The 27,418-nt window shown below is 37.0% G+C and overlaps 1 protein-coding gene across 2 annotated transcripts in view; it reads left to right on the forward strand.

Annotated features, from left to right (window-relative positions):
* The first annotated feature begins 1,542 nt into the window (after positions 1-1,542).
* FBXO11 (F-box protein 11) overlaps positions 1,543-27,418 on the forward strand; it is a 34,617-nt gene continuing 8,741 nt past the window's right edge. The window contains exons 1-11 of one of the 2 annotated variants that reach the window (XM_022848603.2): positions 2,119-2,205; positions 13,151-13,257; positions 14,601-14,924; positions 21,718-22,002; positions 22,402-22,617; positions 23,021-23,323; positions 24,229-24,381; positions 24,698-24,787; positions 25,083-25,194; positions 25,320-25,750; positions 25,890-26,000. In XM_022848603.2, coding sequence (XP_022704338.1) covers positions 14,645-14,924; positions 21,718-22,002; positions 22,402-22,617; positions 23,021-23,323; positions 24,229-24,381; positions 24,698-24,787; positions 25,083-25,194; positions 25,320-25,750; positions 25,890-26,000 — 1,981 coding nt within the window. In that variant the 5' untranslated portion in view covers positions 2,119-2,205; positions 13,151-13,257; positions 14,601-14,644. Of the gene's footprint in view, positions 2,206-13,150; positions 13,258-14,600; positions 14,925-21,717; positions 22,003-22,401; positions 22,618-23,020; positions 23,324-24,228; positions 24,382-24,697; positions 24,788-25,082; positions 25,195-25,319; positions 25,751-25,889; positions 26,001-27,418 lie in introns of both variants that reach the window. The other variant, XM_022848602.2, reaches the window with a different exon arrangement.

Below are 27,418 nucleotides of genomic sequence, written 5' to 3' on the forward strand. Positions count from 1 at the left end.
CTAACAAGCCCTGAATTACTGTGACTGATGTATGGCTGGGGCGATAGGGCCTAGGTTGCTGTACGTCTAATTCTATCGTGCAGTTGCACATACTCTGAAACCCTGTTGCAGTAATTACCTTAATTCGTGTTGAGCATTACTGTTTTCATCACCATTGGTGTCCTCTGTATATAGTATAGAAGTTCTGATATTTCGCTGTAGAAGCGCGAAGTAACCCACTTAATAGTTTAAATGAAGCACCGCGTTTACTAGCTTATATACTAAGTTATAGTGTTGTCAATTCAAATAATTCGTTTTTGGCTTATATTATGATGGCAAGTCTGTTTTTTACTTTTCAATAATATGATTACAGTATCATGTAAAAAAAAAATTATGCGTTTTTTTCAACAGGCGGTTTAGTTACCTAGAATAGATAGTTATCAGTTGAGAACTGCTTAACAACACAGCTTGGGATATATTTGCTTGGAACACTGAAACAAAACAAAGTTGCTTTGTGATCGGTACAAAATTATTGTTGATTAATGTAGCATTACCGTAAGAGTATAATCACTCTCACTTTTCGGCCTTTTAGGTAAGATATATATATCTATAAAAGTATTTACAAGATGGTCATTGTCTATTAGGATTCGCTTATCGAATTGGTTCACTTAGACCAATTTCGTTAGAGTATCGTAAAAATTAGCACGCTAACTTCTACAATCGTTTGTATTCTTAACTGCCTTAAGCTCTGATTGTGTGTACACACGAACACAGGCGGGAAGATGTTTCTCACAACAGAAAAAAACAACGATGTGCAAAGAACAAACGCTTACAAGCTGTCCATGTTTATTGATGTTCACGGATAACAACTGTGTAATTGCTTAAACTGTTGTAATAACTTATTGCCAAAGACTAAGTATAGGCTGTCCTCTATAGGAAAACGCTGTCTGTGGAGTTCCCTAAAGGAATCAAGTGCCCGCGTAGATGCCCAATCGCGGAGAATTATGTACGTTAGAGACAAGCAATACAAAATCGCAGTGTTCATGTGCATATAGGATGGGTGCTACCAATGATTCAGTTACATCTCCCCACCTCGTTATATGAGTAGTTATACCGTTCGAATGAAGCGCCATCTGAACAACATATGCGTAGCAGACATCGCTGCAGATAACCCGGAAAATTCAGGCGCTAGGCTAAGGGAGGATATTGTACTACATGATATTGGTCGATGTTTGTTTTACTTGGTCTGTCTATTATGTTATAATATGGCTAGAAACCAAAACAAGCTAACCAAAACTCAGTACATTAAGAACTAAACAACTTCCTAAGTTATGCAACCTTTTGAAACTCGACTGAGCTATGAGACACAATATTTATTCTACTAAGTCTAAAGAAGGTGGCCGAGGAGCCTCGGAGTGTAAGCTTTCAAGGTCTGCTTGCACCTAAGGATACATAGAGCAGTAAATTTATGGTGCGTATCGATCGAATACTGCTCATGTTCGATTTGAAATTGGCGCGGCAGCAAATTCCCTAGGAGAATTAGTCCCCACCACCAAGCTTCCAGTAAGGGTTAGTCCATTAGTGTTGTGTAACTGCAAAGATGGCGACCTCCGCTTGTCGGGGAAGGGGAACCGCAGTACTTGAGTTCCATCTCTAAAACGGTCTTTTATTTGTACGTTGTTTTAGTTGGTTCTTGGCAATAATAAATCAATATACCGCCGAGTGATCAAATGAGTGCCTTTGTGTAACGCTATGGGGCCATGGGTTCTATGCTAACAAGTAACAATACTAATAACAATAATAAACAAGACTAAGACGGGGCGGGCTAGCCTTGTAGCCGACTCAGAATGTGGCAGTGTTGATAGTGCAGCTGTGGAAAGCGCCGTGGACCATCGAAGTGATCCCAGAGTAGATCACTGCACTCAGGCAAGTCCTGAAAGCACAGTCTGTTGAGATTGTTGGACGTTTTTGTGCTCTTCTTATATAGCCTCAGTGCCCAGTCGGACACCCACTTTTCAGCGGTAGGAGCCTACACGAAGTACCCGTGAGGTTCACATTAACTTCCTAAACAAGTGTAACCGCAGTGTCCGTGCATCATGTCTTCAAAGACTCCGGGAAGTAAACAGGCCGCGGGTTCTGCACGCATGAGCCTTCGGCGCAAAAGTGTCGGCAATGGGAATTCTACTAAAAAACCTGCTATTAGATGCGTATTAGTGTCCGTATCAGGTATGAGTGCATCAGCATTATCAAACGAAATCATTTGTATGATATTTTGTAGCAGTTTAGTTCTATACCAGTTAATTTGTCTATTTTTTCCGTACAGGTTAGTTGTCATATGTTTATTTTTATATTCATTTTTTTTGGTTTCAGTAGACATAGAACACATTTAAGCATCCTTGAAAACAAAAAAAAAAGCTTTAAATTATTTTATTTTTTTAGAACACTAAACAAAGCACATTTACAAATTTATGAGAATATTAAGATGACTCTTGTGATCTGCAATAAATTTGAGATATCAACGATAGGATTACGGTCAAGTTTCGCACGATTTTCAATATGTTATTATGCTAATAACTCGTTCAAAATTTAGGTTTATCCTGCACTACAAGGTTGAATAAATATAATAAGGTTACTATTTTAAAAATTGTCAAACTATTTCTGCCATTTTCTTACGCCGGGTGATGGGTGAACCTTTGTGTTTAGAGAGTGTTATATTTCGTCTTTAGAGCTCATTTGTAATTCTGATTCCATTTACTATAATTATTAATGTTTCTGGCCTTTCTGTGTATGTAGTGAGTCGAATGTGTGGCCACTTGTAATTGCTCTTAATGAAATGCTAAAATTTAGCAAATTCTCGTCACCTATACTCCAAGTTAGCAAATAAACTATTTGTACAATATCATTATTTCAAATCACTTCGTGACTTTTGCTGTCCTCTTAGAACCACATGAGACCCAAAAGAATATATCACCACATACTAATTGATACCGACTTATTCACCCAAGAAACTGAATCACTCAGTCCAAGATCTTGTTAGCTTCCGCCGGGATCATTGAATTTAAATATATGGGTGGTAGAAATAATATTGCCGGTCTTAAAACTAAAATTAAAGTAAGTGTTTTTTTACTCTTGAAACAACATTGCTGAACTATATATTCGCTATTTTGATCAATGACCTTCTTCCATTTTCGTAGTAACACTTTAATTCCTGTAAAATTTCTGTGATTTCTGGGCGAAAAATTGTGACGAGAAATTTTTAACCCCTTCTATTGTAACTATATTAACGCTATTAAAGGGGTGTTACAGAGACAGAAACAGATAATATTCTGACAATACAAGATCCGTGCTATATATATAATAAACATGACCGTCTAAATTCTCTCTAGTTTTGCCGAATAGCTAAATATGTATGTGGTAAAGTTTAAGCGGACGTTTGCAGAAATTTTACTCACCTGTCTGAATACCGGCGTTCCAACATCTCGAATCTCGACTTTCAAGTGACGCCAGCACGACTCATATTACCTAAGATTTGTGAAAGCCATCTGGCTAGAAAAATCGTCAGTATTTTTTGGACTACTTTATATTTTGCTGAGTTCTAGCACATAGAGTTCACACAGTTCACCCGTTCTAGCACACAGAGAATAGAGGGTAACAGCGCGCGTTTCATAGGTGCAAACCTTGGGCGTATTTAGGTGATCTTAGAAAACGAAATTGTTACCGAATTACCTGCAACGTTAATGATCACACTTAATTTTATGTGGTTTGAAAATTTTAGATATTATAATTATTTTATTTCGGATGCCGCTTTTTGCAGCAAAACCGAATCGATATTAAAGGTATTTTTTGTTTAAGTTAGGTGATGATTTCTATGACTAACATCTGGCTCGACTGTACTCTGAAAACGGAAAAACCTTTTTGGTATTATAATTCTAAAGGCTATAATGCTAGATAGCTAGTCAAAGAATCTTTTTTTTTCTATCTTTCTCCATATAGAATAAGGAGTTTTCAACCTGCCAGACACGTCTGCTTTTGAGCCATTCTTTTTTATTAATTCTATTAACAGTTAATAGAATTAATTTAATCTTTTTTTTTATCAAGAATTTGTCTTTAATAGTGAGAAAGAATAAACGGTTCTTTACAGTCTCTTATTTCGGGCTGTAAAAATAAATTTATTACTTGGAGGCCATGTTTGCAGGATCCTTCGTCGTGTATAGCGCTTATATATTTTTTTTTCTGTTACTGCTAATAACCTGTCTGATTTAGTTAGCACTTTTCCTGTTATCATCCAGAGCGACCTTGATTTTATTGAGAAGAGGCAGTGTTTTGCTTTAGTCGAAGAGTTACTTACTGCCTTTTTATATTTAATATCTAGCTTTTGAAAATTCTTCTGCAAAAGCTGTTTTACATACAAAATAGGCTTGCGCACAACTATTATAAATCCAGCTTCATTTTTAATATTATAAAGTCCAGTCAACAAATATTTCCTACCGCTCTCATACTCAAGATCTAGGTCGCAATCTTGGAATTTAAAAGGTCTTATAGGCTTTGTAGGTATAGTAAATTATCGAGAAACGTAGTGCCACAATGCCGTTGTATACTTTGTTTGTACCTTCAATTCAGCGTTTAATTACGTATATACTTTACGCAGTGTCTGTTGGGAGAGACAGAAACGAGGGAACCATTAAAGTAAAGAAAGCCGGGTAAGACAGAAAAGAGGAACAAGTGTCCTATATTATGTAATACTGCAAAACCATATGAAGGCATCATAAAGGAAGCGAGGGCCAAATCTGGCAGAATTTACGTTACCTTCTGAAGTCATATATTTCGTTAGGATTTAATAGTTGTGTATTTTTTCATTTAGTTTAAAGCATCGACTATATGTATATAAATTTTATATTATTACCGCTTACTTATGATAATTTCACCAGTTTAAAAGCATCGGCAACTCATTTTAAAGAATTTTTCTCTAAATTTCTAAGTTTCTTAACAATTCATATCAAACGCACCCTATACAATTGGTCTAAATTTGAATTTTTAAGCTGTTAAAAAGCTTTTGTTCCAAAGCAAAATAAAATTTCCAGACAGCGAGTTGTGAACTAAATGGCTGTTCTCAAGCTTGAGAATAGATACACTATCTTATGCGACATTCATTTCGATCTACGTTTATCCCCAGATTGTAGGCTATTCCATTAAGCCTCCTTGTAAAGATTTCTTCTGACCGGAAGATGTTTTGTGGTATGACGTTACTCTTATCACTTCATATCACAAGAGAATTTAGTTCTAACTATAACGAAATGACAGGCCGTTCTGTCAACAATAGAGTTTGTTGAAGAACCGGAACCCACTGTATGCTTGATGCCTACAATCACTTAGAAAATTGGGCGGCGAAAAGGTTCCTGGTCTTGACGCCTTCAAAGGGCATTGGTGTAACTCTAACGATAAAAGACATATACCAGAGATTCTTGTCAGTTAAAAAGCCAGTTAAATTTTTAAAAGCTAGTAAACGTCAGTTAAAATTTTTTGATAAGTTTTTGATAAACTTTTATAACTGATTTTTCGTCGTATCTCGCGTTGGCCTACGGGGATTTTCCAATTCTTCAGAAACCGCATGCGAGCTCACAGTCGCACAAACTATCGAGCAGCCGAGAATATGAATCATCTAGTGCATGCTATTTATGGCACGATGACTTTTTAAAATTATTCTAGTTTGAGCTCTCTTTGGAAAGCGATATTTTAGACTTAGTTATAGCGATGCTATTATTTCATTGTCTACAAAAATAGGCTCTCTCTAGCATTAATTAGCTGTTGGCTAACACAATTCTTTAGAATAGGAATTTTAATTCAAAAACTAGTGGAATTTACTTGAGGGATCTTGTAACGTCGCGTAGATAATTTGGTTTTAGAAACCCAATGTTTTCTTAGTAAATTTAATTGATTTAAATTGGAGGTACGAAAAGTTATATGAAACACACTCATTTTAAAACATCTTGTTTATTTAATTGTTAATATGCCTGTTATGTAACGTTTGGTTATTGTATTATCGAGTAAAACAACACTATTTTATATACCTGAATTTAATACGATTTTATATATTTGATAATGCTTATATTTCATATTGTTCGCAACATCTATTACATATTTAAGTAGTCTCAATCATTTCTTAATTCGAAGTTCTCTTGGTTTACTATTTTAAAAAGAAGACCATAAAGGCTCCAATATAGCGGGACATTAAGTGATATCTTAGTTTTTTACTTCATTATTACAATTACAAAGTTAGTTCCCATATTCTTCAACTTTTAACTACATAGGTGACGTTATATAATTTTGTAAAATTTGCTAAGTGTTTTACTACTTACGCTCTTAGCTATTTGTATTCTAGTTTCCCATAGAGGTCTACTCCCTTCTGGTACTAGATAGCTGCTCTCTCCTTAACTTTATTGAATAACTGGCGGTTCAGAAAAATCAATGCATTCTGTGAACTCTCGATGCCTCGTACGTAACTACAGTATTTCTAAATTTCTAAAATGTTTGAATCTACCCCCAAAATAATAATTTTGATCCGTTCAGTTAAGCTTTTTATGTTTAGCTATGCAGAACTCTCTAAATACTGTACTCATGCAAAGATTCCGATTTTTACTTTTGCTCGTAAGATCCGTGCGCATTCTTATTTAAAAATTCAGAGTGAAACGGATTATTTTATGACCTCAGGGCTGCCCGGCAATCGATTTTTGCATATTATTAAGTACTAAAGAAGAGCGGCTTGCCGGTGCCTTTATGGCTTCTAGCAAAGCGTTGGATATAAGAACCCGCACTGCTACAACTATCAGTTGAAATACATTTAAAAGAATTCGTATACCTAAATGGGGTACCTTAGAACCTGGGGGGCTAACCCGAGCAGTTGACCAATTTCTTATTTCAGCCTATATTGAAATAGATATTATATATATATGAAAAAACAAATTGTCTTTATTATATAATCGGCAGCCGACATCATTTTTATTGGGGGGCTTCTCTGTTTAGTTATCTGGTTGGAAACGTATTTTCCGCTGCATCCTATTCATATTAAGTAAAATCTGCAGATGTTGGCTTCTTTTACACCTAAAACGTGCATCCAAACTTAAGGTATTCAAAAATTTTCACAGATGTCTGGTTTATGCATATCCATCTTACATTTATCTCATGAGTTGTTGGCAGTTCGTTGGAAATCAGAGACTCTGACCCTTTCTCTCTAGATAGGTGCTTAGTCTAACTTTGAGGCCCCTTATCAGCTCATCCAATAAGGACTATTGCATTTCGCATATATTTTCTATATTGAACTTAAAAGGATTATGTGCGCAGTGTATGTTCAGAACTTTTGATCACTACGCAAAGTTAGCCAAGGCCAACTAGTTATAGTTCTATGAAAATAGATTGAAGTTATGCCATGCATCTATTCGACTTCACTTGTCACGCAACATCACATCATAGTGGAACTCTGTATTGTACTGAGAAAATACTTGAACGGTCTTCAAGCAGCTTCTTGTAAATCAACTTAATTCTTCGGGTTAAAGGTAAGAAAGGGTGAGGGGCGTAAAACCTTAACAGGAGCTAGGATCTCGTGTATGTAGAATACAGAACACTATGAACTAAGAAAACGTGAGAAAAACAGAATCATTCTAGGATGCGAAGCAGTGTTGTACCGTGCACAGCTTGAAAAAAGTCCCTGGAAATATATTGTCATGGACAAGGAAGAGCTGCGATAAGTCAGCGGGATGACGAAATAGCTGATTTGGCCTATTTCAGTAAATGTGTCTAGTACTGTATATTTGTTGTCTAGTATATCGATGAATATTGGCTAATGAATATTCATGAGTCAAATATTTTGCGAAATTTGAGAGACCTGGATCTTGAGTCTACAGTCGAATAGGCATACTTAAGACAATGTTAAAAAATCTTTGCACGAGAACCGCCGACAGCACACGATGAGTCTACGAATGAAGCGATATCTTCTTACGAATAAAGCTTCATAAAACCTGGCAAATTACTCCTGACCGTAATGAATATAACAAGCGTTTTTCTTTTGAACCCCATGCGGAAGGTAGGAAACTTGCATATAGTCAAGAAAGTTGAATGTGAATTTTTCAGATTTTTTTCAAACTGTTTAAAGTGGAAAAGAACCGATATTAATTGATAAAGGCATCCTGCTAAAGCTTCTTGGAAGTCAAATTCTTGGATGTCCTATAGACATATTCTTTTGCTCGCCTTTTGCTAAGCATTGCCAGTATGTGGCCCGGAGGCAGAGTCTGGGCCAAGGTAGAGAATTATTTTCATTAGGTGTCATAAAACACGACTTTTTCGTCGCAGCATGAGGGTCGTCGTAACTGGTGCAACGAATTTTTGAAAGAGTTCTATTTTCCTCACGAGATTCTGTTACAAGGTCTCGATGATCTCTTCCTTTGAGTAATGAATTTTAAAATACAAGGCTTATCAGACCTCATATTTATGCAACCCTAGTACCGTAAGCTTCTAGACAAAGTTGGAACGCAGTGAAAGATCAAATGCTAATAAGCGTTATTGGTCCGATATGAAAATATGAAGACCGGTAATAAGCTTGTAACGTCATCTAAATGCTCTTGACGAACTGTTTGACAATTACTTTTATGTTGACACAAAAAAAAATCTTTTAATTTTGTTATTGTTTAGCTCTATGGCAATAGTTGGTAGCAAATTCTTAGTGTACTCAGATCGATTCATACCAATATGTATTACCCTAGCGTCACCACGCCAAACAGTTTTTGCGTTAAAAAAGACTTTTAGCGGGGTGACATCTGCCTTTGTCGTCGTGCGGAGACGAACGTACTACATAAATAGCAATAAATATATTTCATGGGTTATAAAAAAAAGAATGATACCGCAAGCTGGTTTTGCATAGAGCACGCTTTCAAACTCGGACAATTTTTCCGGAATATCACATTATTTGATCAGAGGGTTCTCATTATAAAATGTGGCAAATACTCTCATACTTTCGGATGACGCTATTTGGTAACACTACGGCATTTCACAACATTTTTTTTTCTTCCATTTGAGATGCACTTGTACTCTTTGAACTCTAAGATCGTTTACTCGGATGTCAACAATCGGGATTTTACTAGACGAGTTGCAATGAGTTATCAAAAATAAAAAAATTCGGGTAATTTATTAAAGGGTGTCCTATAATTTTAGTGTGAACAAAAAATAGATGCAGATACATTTGCTTTTCTTAACTCTCACCTTAGAAATTGTCCGTCTTCGTACCGAAAGGGGACTTGTAGTGCAAAAGTGTAATTTTCCGCAATTATTGCACACGGTGACATCGGTGGGTGGACGCAATTGAATTGGCGGAACATAACTCAAAAACAAACGTAAAGCTGCGCAGGTGCCTAGTCAATAGTCCAATACAGTTGTTTTCTCGTACAGTTATAAGCCCTGGTTACTTAGTAACTTTTGAGTGTACGTTCAATAGTAGAGGGAAATGATGAGAAAATTTTGCAGCCAGAACTAGTAGTTAGAGGTAAACCACTCTCAGTGGACAACAACGTTAGACCTCACATTGAAAGAATTACGATAACAAAGGAGCAAAAGTTCACTTCAGAGATCACAACAAGAGTGACGTAATACATTAGAGCGTTTAGTATGAGATGTGACAAAGTGTACGTTTCAAACTTTTTTTTACAAGAATAGTTCGTCTATTTTCAATTGAGATATGCACTATTATCATCTATGATCTCATCTCATTCATCTACGTCTTATTTATATTTAAAAGTCTAAGGTACGAAATCCTACAAAGTTTTAAAGAGTGATTTTGACATCATGCTGATATATGAGAGATTTTCGTTTCATTCGGGGTTGAGATTTTGAAGAAAAATATAATTTATTTTCTTGTGTCGGGTGGGTATGGTGAATGACACCACGCCTTCTGTAACTCTCTCGTTTTTCCTACCGTGATTCTTGTAATGGGAGATCGAATAGGATCATGCAGTAGGAAAAGCTTAGCTCTATGCACTAATCGTGCCCGCTTAATGCGGAGTTTAAAAAAACTTCGGTCGTTGGAAGTACACTTCAGCCGTAAACGCCCAACAGGATTTATGAAGCTGTGGTGAATAATATCTACATTATATCACCAAAAGTGTAACTTATGCTTTTGGCTATACCTTTGCTTTATGGTAATGTCTCGGCGGATCTATTTCGTAACTGTCTTCGATTATCATAGAAAACTTGTTCTTTATTACGAGTCACAACCTGGTGCAATAATAGGCCACGATTATGAAGCGAGAACAAATTAAAGCGAACCTCTGTACGCTTCCGTTTTTTATCTCTATTCAAATCATGCGGCATTTACATGTCATTTTTACATTATTGGTTTGACCACCAGAAAATAAAAAGGTGAAGAAATATGGTATTTTCATAAATTAAACTTGAGTACTTGAATGCATGTTTCAGCTGCCACTACGGCGCTTAAGGCTTCGTTATCAATTTTTGCGTAGAGGCCTCCATATGATACATTTACAAATCCAAATATCCGCATAATTTTTGGAACCAACGGCTAACAGTATTTCAAGCAGCAGATCCTGTGCCGAATACAAGGTTTGCATAACGACCTGTCTTCGCCGCCATAGTTCCAAGGTAGAACACATAGTTGAGAATTACGTAAATTTTTTTATTTTCTATAGCTCACTGCAACTAGCCTGATAAAAGACTCAAGGGCGGTATTTAAAGGAAGGGTCTCATATGTTGAAGAATATAAGTACACTTTGAAAACAAAAAAAAAATATCGTAAAGTGTCGCTTTACATAAAATATTTGAAAATAAAGCTACATTTAGCGCCATTTTTGCATATGAAACAAATATATGCGGTAACGTGCAATACTACCTCAAAGTAAACACGTAATCAACATTTAAAAGAACACATTGGCTGAGCTCAGTGCTCCTGATCGAGTTTCTTATCGGTACAGTCCATCTGCTTGAAAGTCACCGTGTCACATGTGAAACACACCCAAGAATCATTAAATTTCAGCTGCGAATACTGTTATGCCGTTCACTTCGCTGACGAACTTGTTCATTTTTCAAATGAAGAAAACTTCGTCAGCGCTGTTTTTCCATATGACGAATTAAGCATGGGCCGCCCTGATTTCTAAACGTGCTAACTCAGCTACGTGCCAATAAACATTTACCCCAAAAAAGAACCTATGTTTCGTTATTACATAATTAAATCTTTGCTTTGAAAATGCATTTCACTGCTGGTACGACTTATCGTAAGATTGATTTAGCACTACATCCGACACAACAGGTCAAAGGTGAAATCAAGCCTCCCTAATGAGGCCAAATGTACGTTATAGATTCTGATGACGCTGAAAGACCGGACAATTCCTTTGCTAGAGCACCAAAAGTAATTTAATACAAGCCTTCAGTTTGTTAATAAAAGTTAAATGATGGTTTGAAGATGGGGAACCGCATTCACTATGCAAAAGGGAGCTGACTTTGGGAGTTTTAGCGTTCCAATGAGCAATGAAGTATGCGCTGTTTTCACCTTGAATGCGGACCGGAACGTTATACGAAAGGGCCGTGCTCGCACTCTTAAAGAAAGATATAACAGTCACCCTTGCATAGATCGTCGCTAGATTATTAACAGAATACAAGATCTAAACTCGCCATAGATCCATTAAATCCAGTCTATGATTGGATCTTATTAAACACAAACTTCTTCTACAAAGCGACAGTTCTTATACATAACCCTAAATCGAGGTGCTTGGCTCCTTTCTCGTACTTCCTTGAATAGTTTTGACATTTCTCTACTCGAGCGATCTGAGGCAATCCTTGATATGTCCGGTTTTGTATTAAACCTATTTCATAGTATCTTTATACAGGGCCGTTTTCAGTGTTTAGAGTTCAGTACGAACGGTGTGCGAAGTTTCCCTAGCGTAGCGAGAAGTAAGTGTGATTTCGGGTTGACTCACAGCTATCCTCCTAAGCGGAAAATTTAAGTTCTCTCGATGTCACTTCAAAAATCCCTAAAATTGTCTCGCTAGACTTGAGTGGAGGTTTGCGAAGCAGACGTTTGAAACGGCAGGCTAGCCCTTATAGTGTAGAGATGCAGGTGTTTAATGCCCATGTCTGAGTGCGTTACCACAGTAGTTAGCAAACATAATGCCACACTGGTTCAAATTTTAACGTTAACAACAATTATTACCATAAATTAATAATTAGAAAAATAAAGACCTAAGGAAAATAGGAAATTATTACGAGAACTAATAACTGCTTATGTCGTTCCTATATAGCTTCAATTTGTATTGAAGAAATTCTAATAAACTCCAGCAAAACCCACTCTGGTTGGAGTCTCAATGGAAACATGTCCTTGATGCTATACCTAAATAAAGGTGATTCCGACGGCTCGTGCACTTAGAAAAAAGGCTGAAAAATTTTTATTAATGCTTTGCCATAATCCATCAACTTGTCAACCTGGAATAACGATCATATCAAATGCAAACTTTACCAACGTTGTGTGGCACTTACGTCAGCAGTTCACGCATTAAAATTACACTGTGTGCCTACGTGGCCTCTTATTCGGTTTGGCAAAGAATCCCGGCGAGAATTTAATTCATAAGAGATATTTCACAATCTGCAGCCAAAATCTCTATTAGTTTAAAGTCAAATTGCGAAATTAACCGATGTTTAGATATTCAAAGGTTGTTCTGTCGCTTTTTCCTTAATTTTCAAGAGGCGATTGTTATCACTATCACGCCTTATCTAGAGTCAAGAACTAAAAAAGAGCTCATATGTCACCTCTCAAAGCCACAAACAAATTTCGTTAGAAGTTATAAATGTTCATTTAAATATTCTACGCATTTTTATTTATGCACACTAAAAGTTATGTATTAAGTTATCTGGAGAGTAATGGTGATATCTTTTACTTCGCAGAAAACCGAGCACTCAAATCTTAGAAACATACACATTTATTAAATGGTCGTCGCAACTTTACATGATCTTATTTTAATTTCTTATTTCATAGTCAAATGTACTTTTACCAATTTCATTTTCCAGTAATGACAATTAAATCATAAAGTCATATTGAGTCAGTGAGCTGAATAATAAAGAGATCTTTGTTGACCGCCTTAAGCATTTCCCGGTTTATAAAACGTTTTGAGTTCCCCCACAGTTCATCCAGTTAAACAGCGGAAAGAACAATCAACATACAATCTTCAAGCTGGCGCTCGAGTTCCTTCAGCGAGGGATCGGTTTTCATACGGCTGCGTCACCATCAAAGTAATTGACTAAATCTCTCGCTTAATCTTTGTTAGTTCAGCTGGTGCAAATGCGATAGCTTAAACATCTTATCGTCATATGTACCCTCTGCAAGAATTATGTTTCCCTCTGTAATAAACATTTGCAAAAAGTTGTAAAGATTCAATTGTAGATTGCCTATTGGGTCCTCAAGAAAGAGCTTTCTTTCTTTCAGTTGGGTAAGTATGCAATAAGAAGCCTTATTCTCTCATAAAAAGTAAAAAGCAACAAAAAAAGGAAAACTATCTTTATGCAACTTATGGAGCATCCTGAATCCTGGTTTTTAATAAAATTCGATTGATTCAAAATGCCCGATGAGTCTCGATGGTTGGTAGGCCGTTGTTTCGATCACTTAATGAGTTATGATTGATGAGATATGTGAAGGTTCCCATTTATCTTAAACGGTCAATCTGATTTCGAATCGTAAGATCGTAGGCAAACAGCAGGAGAATGAAAGAAAAAGCAGACGTTCAGGAGAGAGGCCATTACCTTTCAAACGATTTAATAAGAACTTTTGAAAGCCTAGCTTAAATGCCAATTAAATTTTACTTCTTACCTGGACCCGAGCTTTATTTATGAGAGAGTGGACTCCCAAAGTTTACAACTACAGTCTCCTTTCATCATAGTCCAGCCAATTTTGGAAAACTTCTCTGAGATAGGCGCTGCTCCAAAGGCTAGGGATATTTACCCAGCTGACCTTTTAAATTGTTATTTCAAGAATAAGGAGTTAAAACGTTTTGGGTCTAATAGAAGAAATTGTTTCACTATCATTGGCAGATCTAAAAATGTTTGTTTATTAAACTAAACATGGCCTCATTCCCTTTCCAGTACTTTATATTAGTTAACACTTGCTATTCATGGCTTCATTAACTGGTGTGTCTCTCGGGCACAGTAGCCTTTTAACCGGTCAAATCGCTTAAGAGATGTGGAGTAAAATAAATCGAGCTTATTTACCTCTTTACGAGTGCTTGTTTCCTATTCTATAAAACGATATATTCTATAAAGAAGTTATGTGAGTTCGAGACGAAAACCGCGTGTTTGTGAACTTGACGACCTACCTAGGAGGTTACCGGAGTATCCAAAATCGATAGCGGCATATCTTATACGAAAGAACTATTGATAAATAACTTTACAGAGTTGAAGTAATAGTAATTACACATTACAAATGATCGAAGGGGTGTTATCATTCTTGTTTCAATTGCAAACAAGCAAATACGTGAAAGTTAATGGAAAGCACTAAAATAGTTATTATTTTTACTTTAAATGCGCCTAATAAAACTTGAACTAATAATACGTATTGTTTTGTGTTGCTCGTTACGACTTAGGTTGTTCGACTGCATCGTCGAGTAGTGGAGGCCAAGGTAGCAGTATGAGTTCCGGGACCCGAAGCGTACGCAGTAATGTTTCGGAGGAAAGAATTGAACCCCCGTATGAAGAAAGGCTTCCACAATCGTCCTCAAATTCACTCGAGTATTACCCAAGTTCGAGAGTTACGGCCAATCTAGCTTCATTGAGCACAAGCACAAATAACGCCAGTGCAACGGGCAATGCAGCCGCCTCTTTGACTGCTGCTCAACAGCAGCAGCCGCCGCCGCATGACAATGAACACAGCAACAGCCCTAGCGTCAACCAACAACACCATCTTCCAGGTATATACCAACGTGTCTGTCTCATGCTTTTCCTTCAGACTCAGATTATTATACATAAACATATATACGAAATGCGCGATCAGCCTTTTGTTGTGGCATTATTTCTATCGGCTCTTAGAAACGAAAATAAATTTGTTGTTAATGGCTCGACTCGATCCAGATCTTTCTAAAGCTTTCTGGATAACTCGATATTTATGTGTGCTAACAGCTTATCTATACATATATAGTATTTTTGTATGTAATGTCTTTCTATTATGCTGGTATTACAGTCGTTAATATCCTGACAATCTTTTCTAAAAACCTGAGGGTTCCGAGAAGAATTTTTAGTACAAATAAGTTTAACCAATATTTTAGCGCCCTTCTTCTATTGCTGACTAACATGCGAGTTTACAGATGTGGATTCTGCAGATAACTTCTTTAACGATACCCTGCATAATATTCCTGATATGTATATAAACGATATAAACTGGTAGATGGAAAATTTTACTTTTAATAAACGGGTCAACCCTGGAAATTTTTCGGCTGAGCTTCGTCGCTCCAGGCGTATTTCTGATGAGCTAATAAAAAGATATGTCCGTCATAAGATCGATTAATAATGTAATAACGTAAGAATACATATTACGAAGCATTCATGAAGTATAGATTAATTGTCAATCAAGACTGCCTCAGAAAGGTTGGAGCACTATGTTTTACGCTGATGCTAAGTTGTAGTAACGTCATATCAGCGAATTCTGCGGCCGTTGTATGAAGATTTGTTCATTAAGTTCTATGAAATCTGATGGTATTACTTTTGAAGGTTATAATGAAATAACTAAGTTATTTACGTTCTTTATCGCTGTAGCACTGAGCAACAGCTCAGCAATGTTCCGTATGTCTCGACGTCCTTCCCAGAACGCTTCCTTCTGCTTTCTTCTCATTTTTTTTGCCTGTTACCGAAAAACTAGCTTTAGCATTTGCCATGCTTATAAAAGCGGATTTCGCTGGCCTGCTCATCGCATTTAAAATCTCCCAGCAAACATTGTATGTAATTGTCCATGCTGATACATATTTACTTAACTTCAGACTTCTATTTTTTAGTGCCCTCAAGTATGAAGAATGATTGACGTTAGAAGCGGCTGTGATACACCTTTCCGTAAAGTTTTCAAAACGAAATGTATTCTTTTTAGTATTTCTCATACTCCATAAACATATGTCAGTCGAACTTTGAAAGTGTCTTGGTTTAACATTCGAGCCAAAATTAAAATGGACTAATCATTTTTTTTGAATATGCCTAAAATGTGCTAACTGCGCTATATTCGTGCTAGGGAGTTATCCTAACACTTATTATTGTGCTTATATTGCGTTTTTAGAAATTTTTTTATCATGAAGTTCTCACTGTTTTATAGTTACACGCGCTCCCAGTATTCTGCATAAAATAATGGACATATCTAGTATGAACCGAATTATAGATGGCGCTCGACCAAGTATACTGAAATGAACTAAATCAAATAGTTTCAACATTTAAGTCCAATTGGAAAGCATTCAAGTGAGGTATTACTTCTTCTAGTCTTTTACACGTTATTAAAGAATCATGATACGAATCATCACGTTAGTAAAGAAACTGATAATAAACAATGTAATATAGTTGAGAGCATGAGTATTTTGTTGTACCGCCTTTTACAGTGATAACTGCCGCCATACTTCGAAAAATGTTTGTGATATAGCTTTTGGCAGTCACGGTTATGGGTGGACCATGCTACCACACGTTAGTAATTTCTTTACGATGATGTGGAACTGCTGTTATTACTTGTCCTACGCGAACCCGTAACATGATGAACTTTTATAAGTTCTAATGCAATTGACATTTACTGAGTCAGCAGATCACGGTAAGACCTGGACATGACGTAGTTTCCATCAGGGAACCATTTCCGTACCTAAAGTAGCGTCTTGCTCTCAATAACCTCAGCATATTCCTACTGCTCTAGATTTCCTTGTGCAAAATGCATGATCTTAGTATTTTTGCCAGAATCGTAGATTAAATCATAACCTTTGATGAGTATTTGATATTCGGCACGACGGGATTTTCGAAAAACTTTTTGCCAAATTCTCTAAAGACATAATGGGCATTTCTCCAGTGAATCTTAAAGTAAGGTTCGTTTAAAAAACAGACCTTTTCGTAGTTGTCAATGGTCCGACTTCTGACTGGGTTTGTCCAGTGAAGACGGGTTCGTTTCATTCGAATACTTAACCGAAGTTTCTTAGCAGGTTCATTAGCCTCCTTGACTTAGCGGTGAAGCGTATTTTCGACACGGTGAGTCTATGGTCTCCTAATCTTTGACGGAAGACATTATAAAAGATGAAACTACCTTTTTGGAGTTCATAAAAATCACGCGATGTTCCCGCTTCGTATTATACTTTTTTCCATTTTTATTACCGATTTTACGCGAAGACAGCGATAGGTTTTCCCCCAGTTTCGTAGCAACGTTGGTGACTGCATGCAAGGAAACATGAGACATTTAAGCACTTTCGCGACTTCAGACAATTCGCAGTTTTGTGGACTTCTGTTAATCAACGCCTTCTATTCCTCAGTGACACCTGTTCCTCTCCCCATTTCGATACTACGTACAGGAACACGCAAGACGTAAGATAACGCTCACTCAGACACAGTTACTTAGTTGTTCAGCGCCGGCAACAGTCGTGTTAGATGGTGAATAAAATAGTACATGATATCAGCACGAAATGTGAATGCTAGACTTGCGGAAATTTAATTAAAGCGATCTGTCACGCCTGCACTCGCTGAAATAGGATATGTCAGTTTTACATATAAAATCGTTTGTCAGCAGTTTGAAAATGTGTGCCGATATCCTTTTCGACTGTAAAGTAATATAGTGCATCTTTTATAAGCTAAAATATTTTGCCTCAGAGCGTCACAGTTGTCCTTAAAAGTTATAACTATTTGATTGAGTTTGAGTCTATTTAATTGAGCAGCGACTGTGCATCTTAGTTTCAACGCCGCCAGTATTCTAAATAAGTATAGCGTGCTGCAAGCTCAATCAGTTGAGTGCAGAAACCAGGCGGTGAATTTAAAACCTCCTTGTCGCCTTAGAACCATTGCATTAAAAAAAATATTCTGATTAGAGTTACTGAGATGTATTAGGCATGGCTTACTATAATGTATCCACGCTGTTTTTGTTGTTAATATATGCTAATTATATTAAATGAGACTGCTATGTGATTATTGGTTGTTACTTCAAAGACTTGATGTTTAAATAAAATTTATTAGAAATAAATTCAATATATTGTGTAATGTGAACTTAATATGTACGGCACGCTTCTTTGAGATCGATTATTAGGGGGTGATAAAGCTCAATAAATACAGCATGTTCTTAATAGAGCTATGGAAATCCGGTATTAATTCTGCAACTAAATGTTAAAATTTATAAAGGATGTGATTTGATAGATGTCACCTTAACAAATATGACTGCGTTAGAAATCTGGCTTGATTAAGGAAGTGAAAATATGCGTGCATAGCAGAATTTTTTCCTTTAATAACCATGTCAATTAGTTGACTAAATTCATGTGACAGTAATAAGCCGAATAATGGGAACTTTTAACTAAGCCCACTTCTATTTCCTGTTTGGAAAATGAAATTTCTCGAAAACCTTCTTGCATGGCTGGAAGTCTTGCTCAAAGCGTTACGCTTGTGTTCTATTTATCATACTAATACTTAAAACTCTAATATAGTTCTCGAGATTCACAAACGAGTGTCAGCCGTGGGCAGTAATAACGGAACGTTTACTGACTTAGTCAAAGATGAACGTAGAACTTGTAAGGTGGCTTTTTTTGTTAGTATTACATCAAGTGCTCAAAATAACGAGCGTTAACCAACAGATACGTTTGATACCCACCAAAAAAGAAATGATTTACGTTTGCAAAGATATCGGAAATATCTGAAGCCAATGAAGAGTACCTCAGTGAAGAAAGACTAACGGAAATTCAAAAAAGTTAAAAACTATCTTTGCAGACGAGACATATCGTTTGTACTAATAAAAAATCAACACTTGCCAGATTAGATAATGATAGTGGTCAAGCAGTAGGCTAATTAATAGCAACCAATTCTACCTTACTTCGTTTAAATAGACACGCATACTAACAAAAGAGTCAGGTGGCCTCACTGCCTGAACTCTTTGAAGATCCGATCTTCTTCGAAATATTCAATATCTTCAAAAACAATCTTCTGTATGTGGCGATAAACGGTCGCTACTGGGTGAATGCGCTGTGATATAAACCGAACTCAAAAATAGAGTATTTTTTAAATTCTGCCAAAATATTTGTTGTCTGGAGCTATTGGTGTACTGGAAAAGGTTCTGAAGTGTATGAAATGGAACAACGATCTTTTAGTATGTCGTACTCTCCTGTTCTGGTTTCGCATCGAAGCCTGGAAATTTATCGGGAGCTGTGTGTTTTGCATTTAGGCCACCATAACCAGTTTTGGCTTATTGAAGAAAATTTAAGAAAATTGTCGGAAGGATACGCTGCGTTACTTATAGCACTGATTAAGGCTTGCAAGCAGTCAGAATTATATGAACTTAATCTGGAAAATGTGGGGCACCCCTGTTCGACGTCAGTCTCACCTTCTCTGGCGGACGATACAGATCGTTCGATGTTCCGTCTGCGGAGACTGTGTGCATCAGACTTTTTGTAGTAAAAATAACGCGAATTATCTCCGCTGTGATAACACTTAAGCAGTTTATCTTAGTCGCGAAGAGTTTCCGTAATAACGCAGTGGTAACGTGTCTGCCTACTAAACTACTACCTACAGAACTGAAAAGATACACATGATAGTTTGAATTCGTCAGCGAGCGTAGGCACACATTGGTTCGTACTGAGAGCGAGTTATCTGTCTAACAGATAAAAATCGAACATAATTCTCGAAATACATTTGTAGCCGCACATAGTGAGTCCTTTAATTTTATATTGGTATGTACCAAGTTTCATCTGTTGGTTTTTTGTAGTTTGAGGTGACCTAAAGTTTGTCACCCGCTAAATATCGTCAGACATAGATTATGTCAAAAAATATTACGTTAGGATCTTTCGCGAGTAAACTTATTTGGCTCATCATTTGACCACCCTCATTGGCATTTGAGTGGTAATAGAGCAGAGCATCCTCACGCGAATACTTCTAAACTTTCAGCAGTAGAGAAAAGTTGTCGAATGGTTGGATTTTAAAGCTGAAAAAGCAAGCATACGGAATTAAAGAGAATCTATTGTTTGGCTTGCAGCTACCACTTGCCTTTAACCAAGTGACTCACTAGCACTAACAAAAAAACAGGCTCTTCTTTACATGCTCATGATCTGCCTTAATTTCTCAACCGATTCAGAATTTATCACACAATTATATATTAGGTTGCTTAATATGAAACGCGATAAGCAATTTCATATATCAAGATAACCTTATTATATAAGAATTCGACATTTCGCGACACTTCGGGATGCCTTTATACTCTTTAAAATCTGATATCTCTCACTCAGATGTTTCACTCAGGCTTTTTGCAGGCGAGTTGTAGTGAGGTCGAGAAGATGAGAAAATTCGAGTTGTTTACGACTATGAGTTTCGCTGAAACTTCAGCGGAGTAAACAGTTTGAACCTGGTGTTCAGTTAAAGTTCTAACACTAATCTCTGGAAAGGCAACTTTGAACTTGAAAGTGAATTTCATGAAACACCCTTAACGAGGTTGAATAAAGAAGAGTTAAGTGCTGTTGCGGAAGCCGGATCATTTCAAAGTGCACAGGCTTAGCACTTAGGTTTGGTATATGTCAAATTAATAGTGAAAGAAGTTGAATAAACTGGTGCTGCATGATTTGAGCAGGAATCAAGCACCGAACGTAGAAACAATTACTTCCGTTTGCTTTCTCGTTACAAATGGAACCAATTCCTGTACCGAATTTCGAATTGCGGTTAAAAGTGTATCTTTCACAAACAGTTGCATCATTAGATGGATGTAACTGGACTGGCGGGCCATTACTCTAAAGCAAAGGTACAGCTGTGAAGCTTGTAACGTTTGGTTAGTAGCCTAGTGTATGTGTTATCTACTACAGCTCCATGAGTCCTGATTCGTCGACTACGGCTAAAACAACTGAAGATGATGAAAAATTCTGCAGTAAGCAGCCAAGACTAATAAACGAAGGTGACCCATCACTCCTTATGCGCGATAATGCACGACCTCACACCGCAGGAGCTGAGCAAAAAAGTTCATGTCAACGTGATTGCCTTTCGAAACTTCATAGACCCTGGACCCCAGGCCTTACTGTAACGAAAAAATAGGTTACCTCTGAATGACCGAAAAATATAGATGATAATAGTGCATACTTCGACTGACACTGAAAGAACTATTCTTAAGAAAAGGTTCGAAATATTAGAGCTCACAATGTTACGTTTTACACAGAACGACCTAATACTTCCATGATACCTACCTAGTCACCTTCTTTCCTCCAATTTTCAACCCTGGTCAGTAAATTAACATCAGCATTTCACCGTGATATTAAGAAAAACCTCCTTCATAACTCTACTGATAATAGAACTCTACAGTTCTATTATCCCCTCAAAGAGCGACAAGCATTTCGAAGTGTCCTGTATACGCTAATACGTCAACATATATCTTAATATAGTCTTTCACTGCGTATAGTTTAAGCATGAACATATATCTAAAGGCTAATAATATATAGCACCTAGGCTCTTGATTTACGCAACCTCAAGCAAGTCTTCAATAGACTGGAGAACACCATAATATTAACAATTAAGTCGTCCTTTCAGATGCACCAGTAGGAGCTTCGGCGTGTGGTCCACTGGGTGCAGTGGGTGCTGTAGCCCCACATCAACCACCGTACGATTTGCGTCGAAAACTCTACGACGGAGGACCTAATTGGGGGGCAACTGTTCCTCGAAAGCGCCAACGGCGCACAGGCAGTTCATCTCCTGAGGAGCCGCTGTGTTTGGATGCACATTGTTCAGAGTTGATGGCTCTTGAACCGGTACTTCCTACGAGTGCGTCAGTAGGCAGCTCCTCTCCACTAGGCCATAATGAAACATCGATTGAAGGTACCGATGTAGAACAGTAGTGTTAGTGATAAATATACGCATTGATGCCTTTTTGTAATTGCCCTTTTCAGAAATTGCAAAGTAAGCCACAAGCAAAATAATGAACCTTTTTAGCCACAAAATAGATATACTGTTAAATGGATTTTCAGATAAACAAACTGAACATACTTTCTGTAAAAGATCTATATTTATTTTTTGAACTCTCAGAAAACTGTAATCTAGCTGAACTGTAGCCATCTACCTTTTCTCTCGAAGTCGTCAATATGTATCAGGATCGAACAGTTCGTATTCTTTAAACTAATGGAAACTGTACTACTAACTTCACCCAGACTTCATAGACAAAGACTTATTTAAAAGATAAATGTATGAAATTCTTCTACATGGAACAATATCATGTAGGCATGATGGGAGCGAACGGCTGCTCGTCCGCAAGTGGTTCGACCGATCCTTCAAATCTTGAAGCGGAGCGGGTAGAGACTGATGTAGCTGAAACGACGACACGTGGCCTTGAAATCACAGAGCTTCCTGACGAATTGCTACTGAATATCGCGTCTTTTTTGTTAGAACAGGATTTATGTCGGCTGGCACAGGTGTGCCGACGTTTTTACGTTATAGGTCAGTTATTTAATATTTAATCGTTCTGTCTTACGTACAGAAATTGCATATAAATATATTTTATACATTTTCACTTGACACCAGCTTATTTTAAAGTTTATCTGAACTAGCATTCCATGGATAATCTTTTTATCAGTCTGTTTCTTCTTCGCCGAAAGGGGCATGTCAAAAATAGCACGTTTGTATTATAGGCGAATCTGACAACCAATGAAGCATTGTGTAATTATTGCTTATCAAAGCAGGTATTGCCTTAGTTCTGCGTACTTGATATGTGTATTTGTTATTCTTGTTTCAAGTCGTGTCGGATTAGACATTTTCTTTTAATATGAAATTCTAAAACCCTACTCAAGGGCTATTTACGGTAAATCAAAGAATTAATGGCTCCTACTATGCCATATTTTAGCGTGCGACACGGAACTCTGGAAACGCCTATATCAAAGTGTATTCGAGTATGAGCTTCCACTAATGATTGGTGGTCCAAGCCAGGGAGGCAGTGCAAGTTTTTACTTCGTCCAACCCGGAGGAAATATTGGGGCTACGAGTGCCCATATTTCCTCTACCAGCGGTTCTGTTTTGCATTTATCTCAACAGCAACCAGCTATTTATCAGCCGGCTGTGCCACCTGTTATTCACGAGGCTGTCGACGGGCATCGTGCAGGAGCCGTAAGCCCTCCCCCAGCCTTGCAGGGCATTTCCACAGGTCCTGGTAAGAAGAAGCACTACATTTATTATTATTGCTACACTCCAAATAATCTTTGCTAATTTAATTAATTATCTAAATGAAAAAATAGTCTAATTAGAAATTATTATGGAAAAAGTGTGAAAATCTGATATTTGAATTCTATATTGACATTGGTTCTTCTATTGTAATCCCCATTGCAATAGTAAGCAATATAATGTCGCGGGAATTACGCTGCACTTCACATAGTACTACGGGCTTTCCACCGTGGATGATTTGTTAGCAAACTAGCAAGAGCATAATTCCCTTGTCAACTGAGATGTGCAGTAAATTCTATGGCTTTTAGATGACTTTTAGACGAAAAAACATGAAGTGTCTGATTATTTTGGACATGAAGGTAAAAAAACTATCTGACAACTATTGATGAATCCTGTGCCACATTTACTAACCATACGGTCGGTTTTGAGCTTGGTTGTTTTAGTTAGCTAACCAGATGAAGCTGGATTTAAACTACCCAAAATATAAGTAATTGTTGTTGGCATCTGTTTGTGTCTAAAAATGAGCTCAAACTCATAATGACTTATATAATAATGCTACATAAAAGTAAAGTGTTTATAAAATGAACCTTGTTTTGGGGCTCACTTTGGACCCGAGGGACAACCTTGCCATATTATTTACTTAACTAAAAGATTATTATAGGTGCCTACCGCGGCTTACAGGTCCTAAACGTATGCTGGTCATGGCTGAATCGATCAATGCCATATCAATTGAAATTTAAAAAGTAATGCTTGTTTATAAATAATTGGGCATTTTTATAATCTTTGCTTCGGAAGTCTCATCCTGATTCTCACAATTGTTTTCCACGGGTCCCTACAAGTGTTAAGTTTGTTTTGAAGCAGTCTTTGAAGAAACTAATCTTTTCATTACATTAGGAACTTCGAATGGTTCTGGAGTGACTCCTGGAATGCTCGTTAAGCCATGGATTTCACCTGAACGGACAACACCTGCGGGATCATCGGCCGAAGTTAGGCCTTCTCATTCAGGCCATCTCGCCGATGCCGGCAATGTTTCGCAAACAAATCATGGTATTGTTTTGCAACCAGTTACGAACATTTACAGTTCGCTGTTCTACCCAATCATTTATCAAGACGTATCACCATAATAAAGGAAGTTGATACTATTTTTCTGTGTCCATTAACTGGTGTTATCTATCGGGAGGTTAATATAGTAGATTATGTAACTAAACCTAGTTTCACCTCGTAATCGCCTTACAATGTGCATAAGCAACTAGGTTTAAATGAGAAACAAATGTACTTTGTAGTGTTGTCACACTTGTGACCTACAAAAATAGGGTTGTAGCTCTAACCGGTAGAGGGCCCTAACATAGAGATATTTTTTTAGGATTACATGCTAATAGCTATCAACTTGGAAACGGAATCTCATCACCATCGTCGTCATCATCATTGTCGTCGTCATCGTTGACACTATCAGGTACCTAACCGTATCCATGGATACGTAACCATGCATTGAATAATCAACTTATATATGTAATACTTTAAAAATGATTAAGTATTATTTAGTCCCGTGTTGAAATATGCTTAGCTTATTTTTTTAAGGTCAATCCAATATGATTCATTTTTGTTGTATGAATCTGACCACAGAAATCAAATATATGAGCAGACCCCCCCCCTCCCTCAACCGAGTCTAATCTTAAGCAGTTTTTATAGTATCCTCCTGCGCTACATCTATTCTAGTTTTAGAATCGAGTAAGATGTTGTTATTTCAGCATGTGGACTAGTGCTAGCGGACAATCCATGGAAGGAGAGCTTCCGGCAGCTTTACAGAGGAGTTCACGTTCGTCCCGGTTGGCAAACAAAGGCTGAATCTAATCCTGAAAGGTTGGTGATTTGGGTTGCACAATTCAGGATGTGCCATAAAAAAAGGTTGAAAAGGCTTATTTAATGCAAAAGTTAGCTGCAGTCACCTGCGAGCTTCAAGGCTACATTTACGTCTAAACTTGCAGGTATAAAGGGAGAACGATAGCGTACTTTGATACAATCGAAAGTGCGTTTGCGTATACGGAAGAAATGGACAGCACTACCAATGGAACTACCTTTGCGCACCAATCGGGCCACCAAGGGCCACATAGCTTAACTGTCTCATCCGGCATTAATAACAGTAGAGACGACGAATCCAGCGGACGTAACGGATGTTTGGGTACTACACCTGAACGATTACATCCACTTATCTTAATTCATAGTGGAAATTACAAGAATGAGTTTTTAGTAGTGGACAGTCCCGTACATATGCTCGGGTGTGGACCCGGCTGGAATCCAGCGGAAACTGTAGTTCTAGAGCGCGACACGGAATCGACAATTACGTTTGTTGAAGGTAGTCGTGGGTCTTATCTCGGCTATGTCACACTACGATTTGCTCCAGAAGTCTGCTCAAATGGTAATAGTATTAATTAAGTAAATGATTGAAGCCTATATTCTCTTAATACGTGGTTACTTTAGTTAAATATATAAAAGGCAGAGAAGTTCTACCGTTTTTTACAAATTTACTACGTTCATCTGAACTTACGTGGTTTCAGTTCCCCATCACAAACACTACTGCTTGGAAATAAATGAAAATTCGGCGCCTATTATTGATCATTGTATTATTCGTTCTCAGTCTGTTGTGGGAGCCGCTGTTTGCGTATCAGGTATGAAAGCATTTTGTAATTAATAAAGTCAACCTCAATATAATGTTTATCGTTACTAATTCACTTCTAATGTTTGCAAATGGTCATACTATGCTTTAATTAACAAAGTATGTTTCAATCATGAAAAAATATTGAATAATAAGTGTCTTTAAGCCTGAGCTAAGGAGCAAGACGATAACCTTTCTTAGATGCTTTTCAGTTGAGTTTATCTTATATAGACGAAAATTATTTTCTTTAAAGCTATGACTTTTCTTTAAAATCGAGGTGCCTAAAATTACATTTTCATTCAAAATTTAAAACACGTATCCCTACAGGAGCAATGTAGTTAGAAAATACTGCATGAGTGGAGTTGTCTGTTATCGAATATGATCAATTTATTCACTTGGTCTTTAATACTAAGTCTCACAAATGTCTCAGCATTAGCAGTAATAGCTATAGTGGATCACACAACAAGCGTTTGACCAGTAAGGACAGTTAGTTATAAATGTAAAAAATATAAAAACTAAATTTGTGATGAGATAGATAAGCCAACCTTAGCATAAAATATATTACTTACGTTATGTTTTATTAGAGGACGTGTTTTTTTGTTGTTTATGCAGAAATAGATTGTTCAACAAATGATGCAACTATGTTAGTCATGCAACTTAGGTTAGGTAGTACGAGTTTATGAAAAATATAAAAGTTTTCGGAGGTATCTTTTCTTGCATTACTTATATCATGATATGTATAACTAAAAACGCCTATTTCAAAACAAAAAAGAAACAGAGAAGGCCCATAAAAAGCTAATTTAGTAAAGGTCGTCGAGAAAAACCCTGAGATGTATATGTATTCACAAAAAAAGTTAACAAACAGGTATTTATAGAGTTCGGCATTCTGATATTGAACTAACCGTTACGTTCATGAACTGAGATTGAACATAAAGGTTGATAGATGCTTTGGTAAAAGACGTCTCGGATAGATACTCCATAATGTTTTAAGAATATTAGTCTGAAAAATAGGAATCGAGTTCCCGTTTGACGTCTGACCAGAAATCTCTTTTGTTTCACCAGGTCACGACGTTATGTCTAAACACATTTGTATAACAAATTGTGCATAGGCCTAGATTCCGTTACCGTGCTCAAAGATAGAAGTGTTTATGCCAAAAATTCGTTTGCTTTAGCATCTTCTTATCGGTCAATTTTGTCGAGAGCTTTTGGAGTTCACGACGAAGAAAATCTCGTGTTTTCATAAAAGAAATTCTTTATGGAAAAGGTGACCGATACATATTGTAGCATTTTGTCAAGATTAAGCTATATCTTTCGATCGCCTAAATCTTATTTCTTCGGATCTATGTTAAGCACGATGTTAAAAAAACTCCCTACTTTTACACCAATTCTATCTAAATTTGTTGTAAAATAAACGTAAAAGTATACGTAAAC

This window comes from Varroa jacobsoni, unplaced genomic scaffold, assembly GCF_002532875.2.
Source record: "Varroa jacobsoni isolate VJ856 unplaced genomic scaffold, vjacob_1.0 scaffold_1361, whole genome shotgun sequence".
Taxonomy (NCBI): Eukaryota; Metazoa; Arthropoda; class Arachnida; order Mesostigmata; family Varroidae; genus Varroa; species Varroa jacobsoni.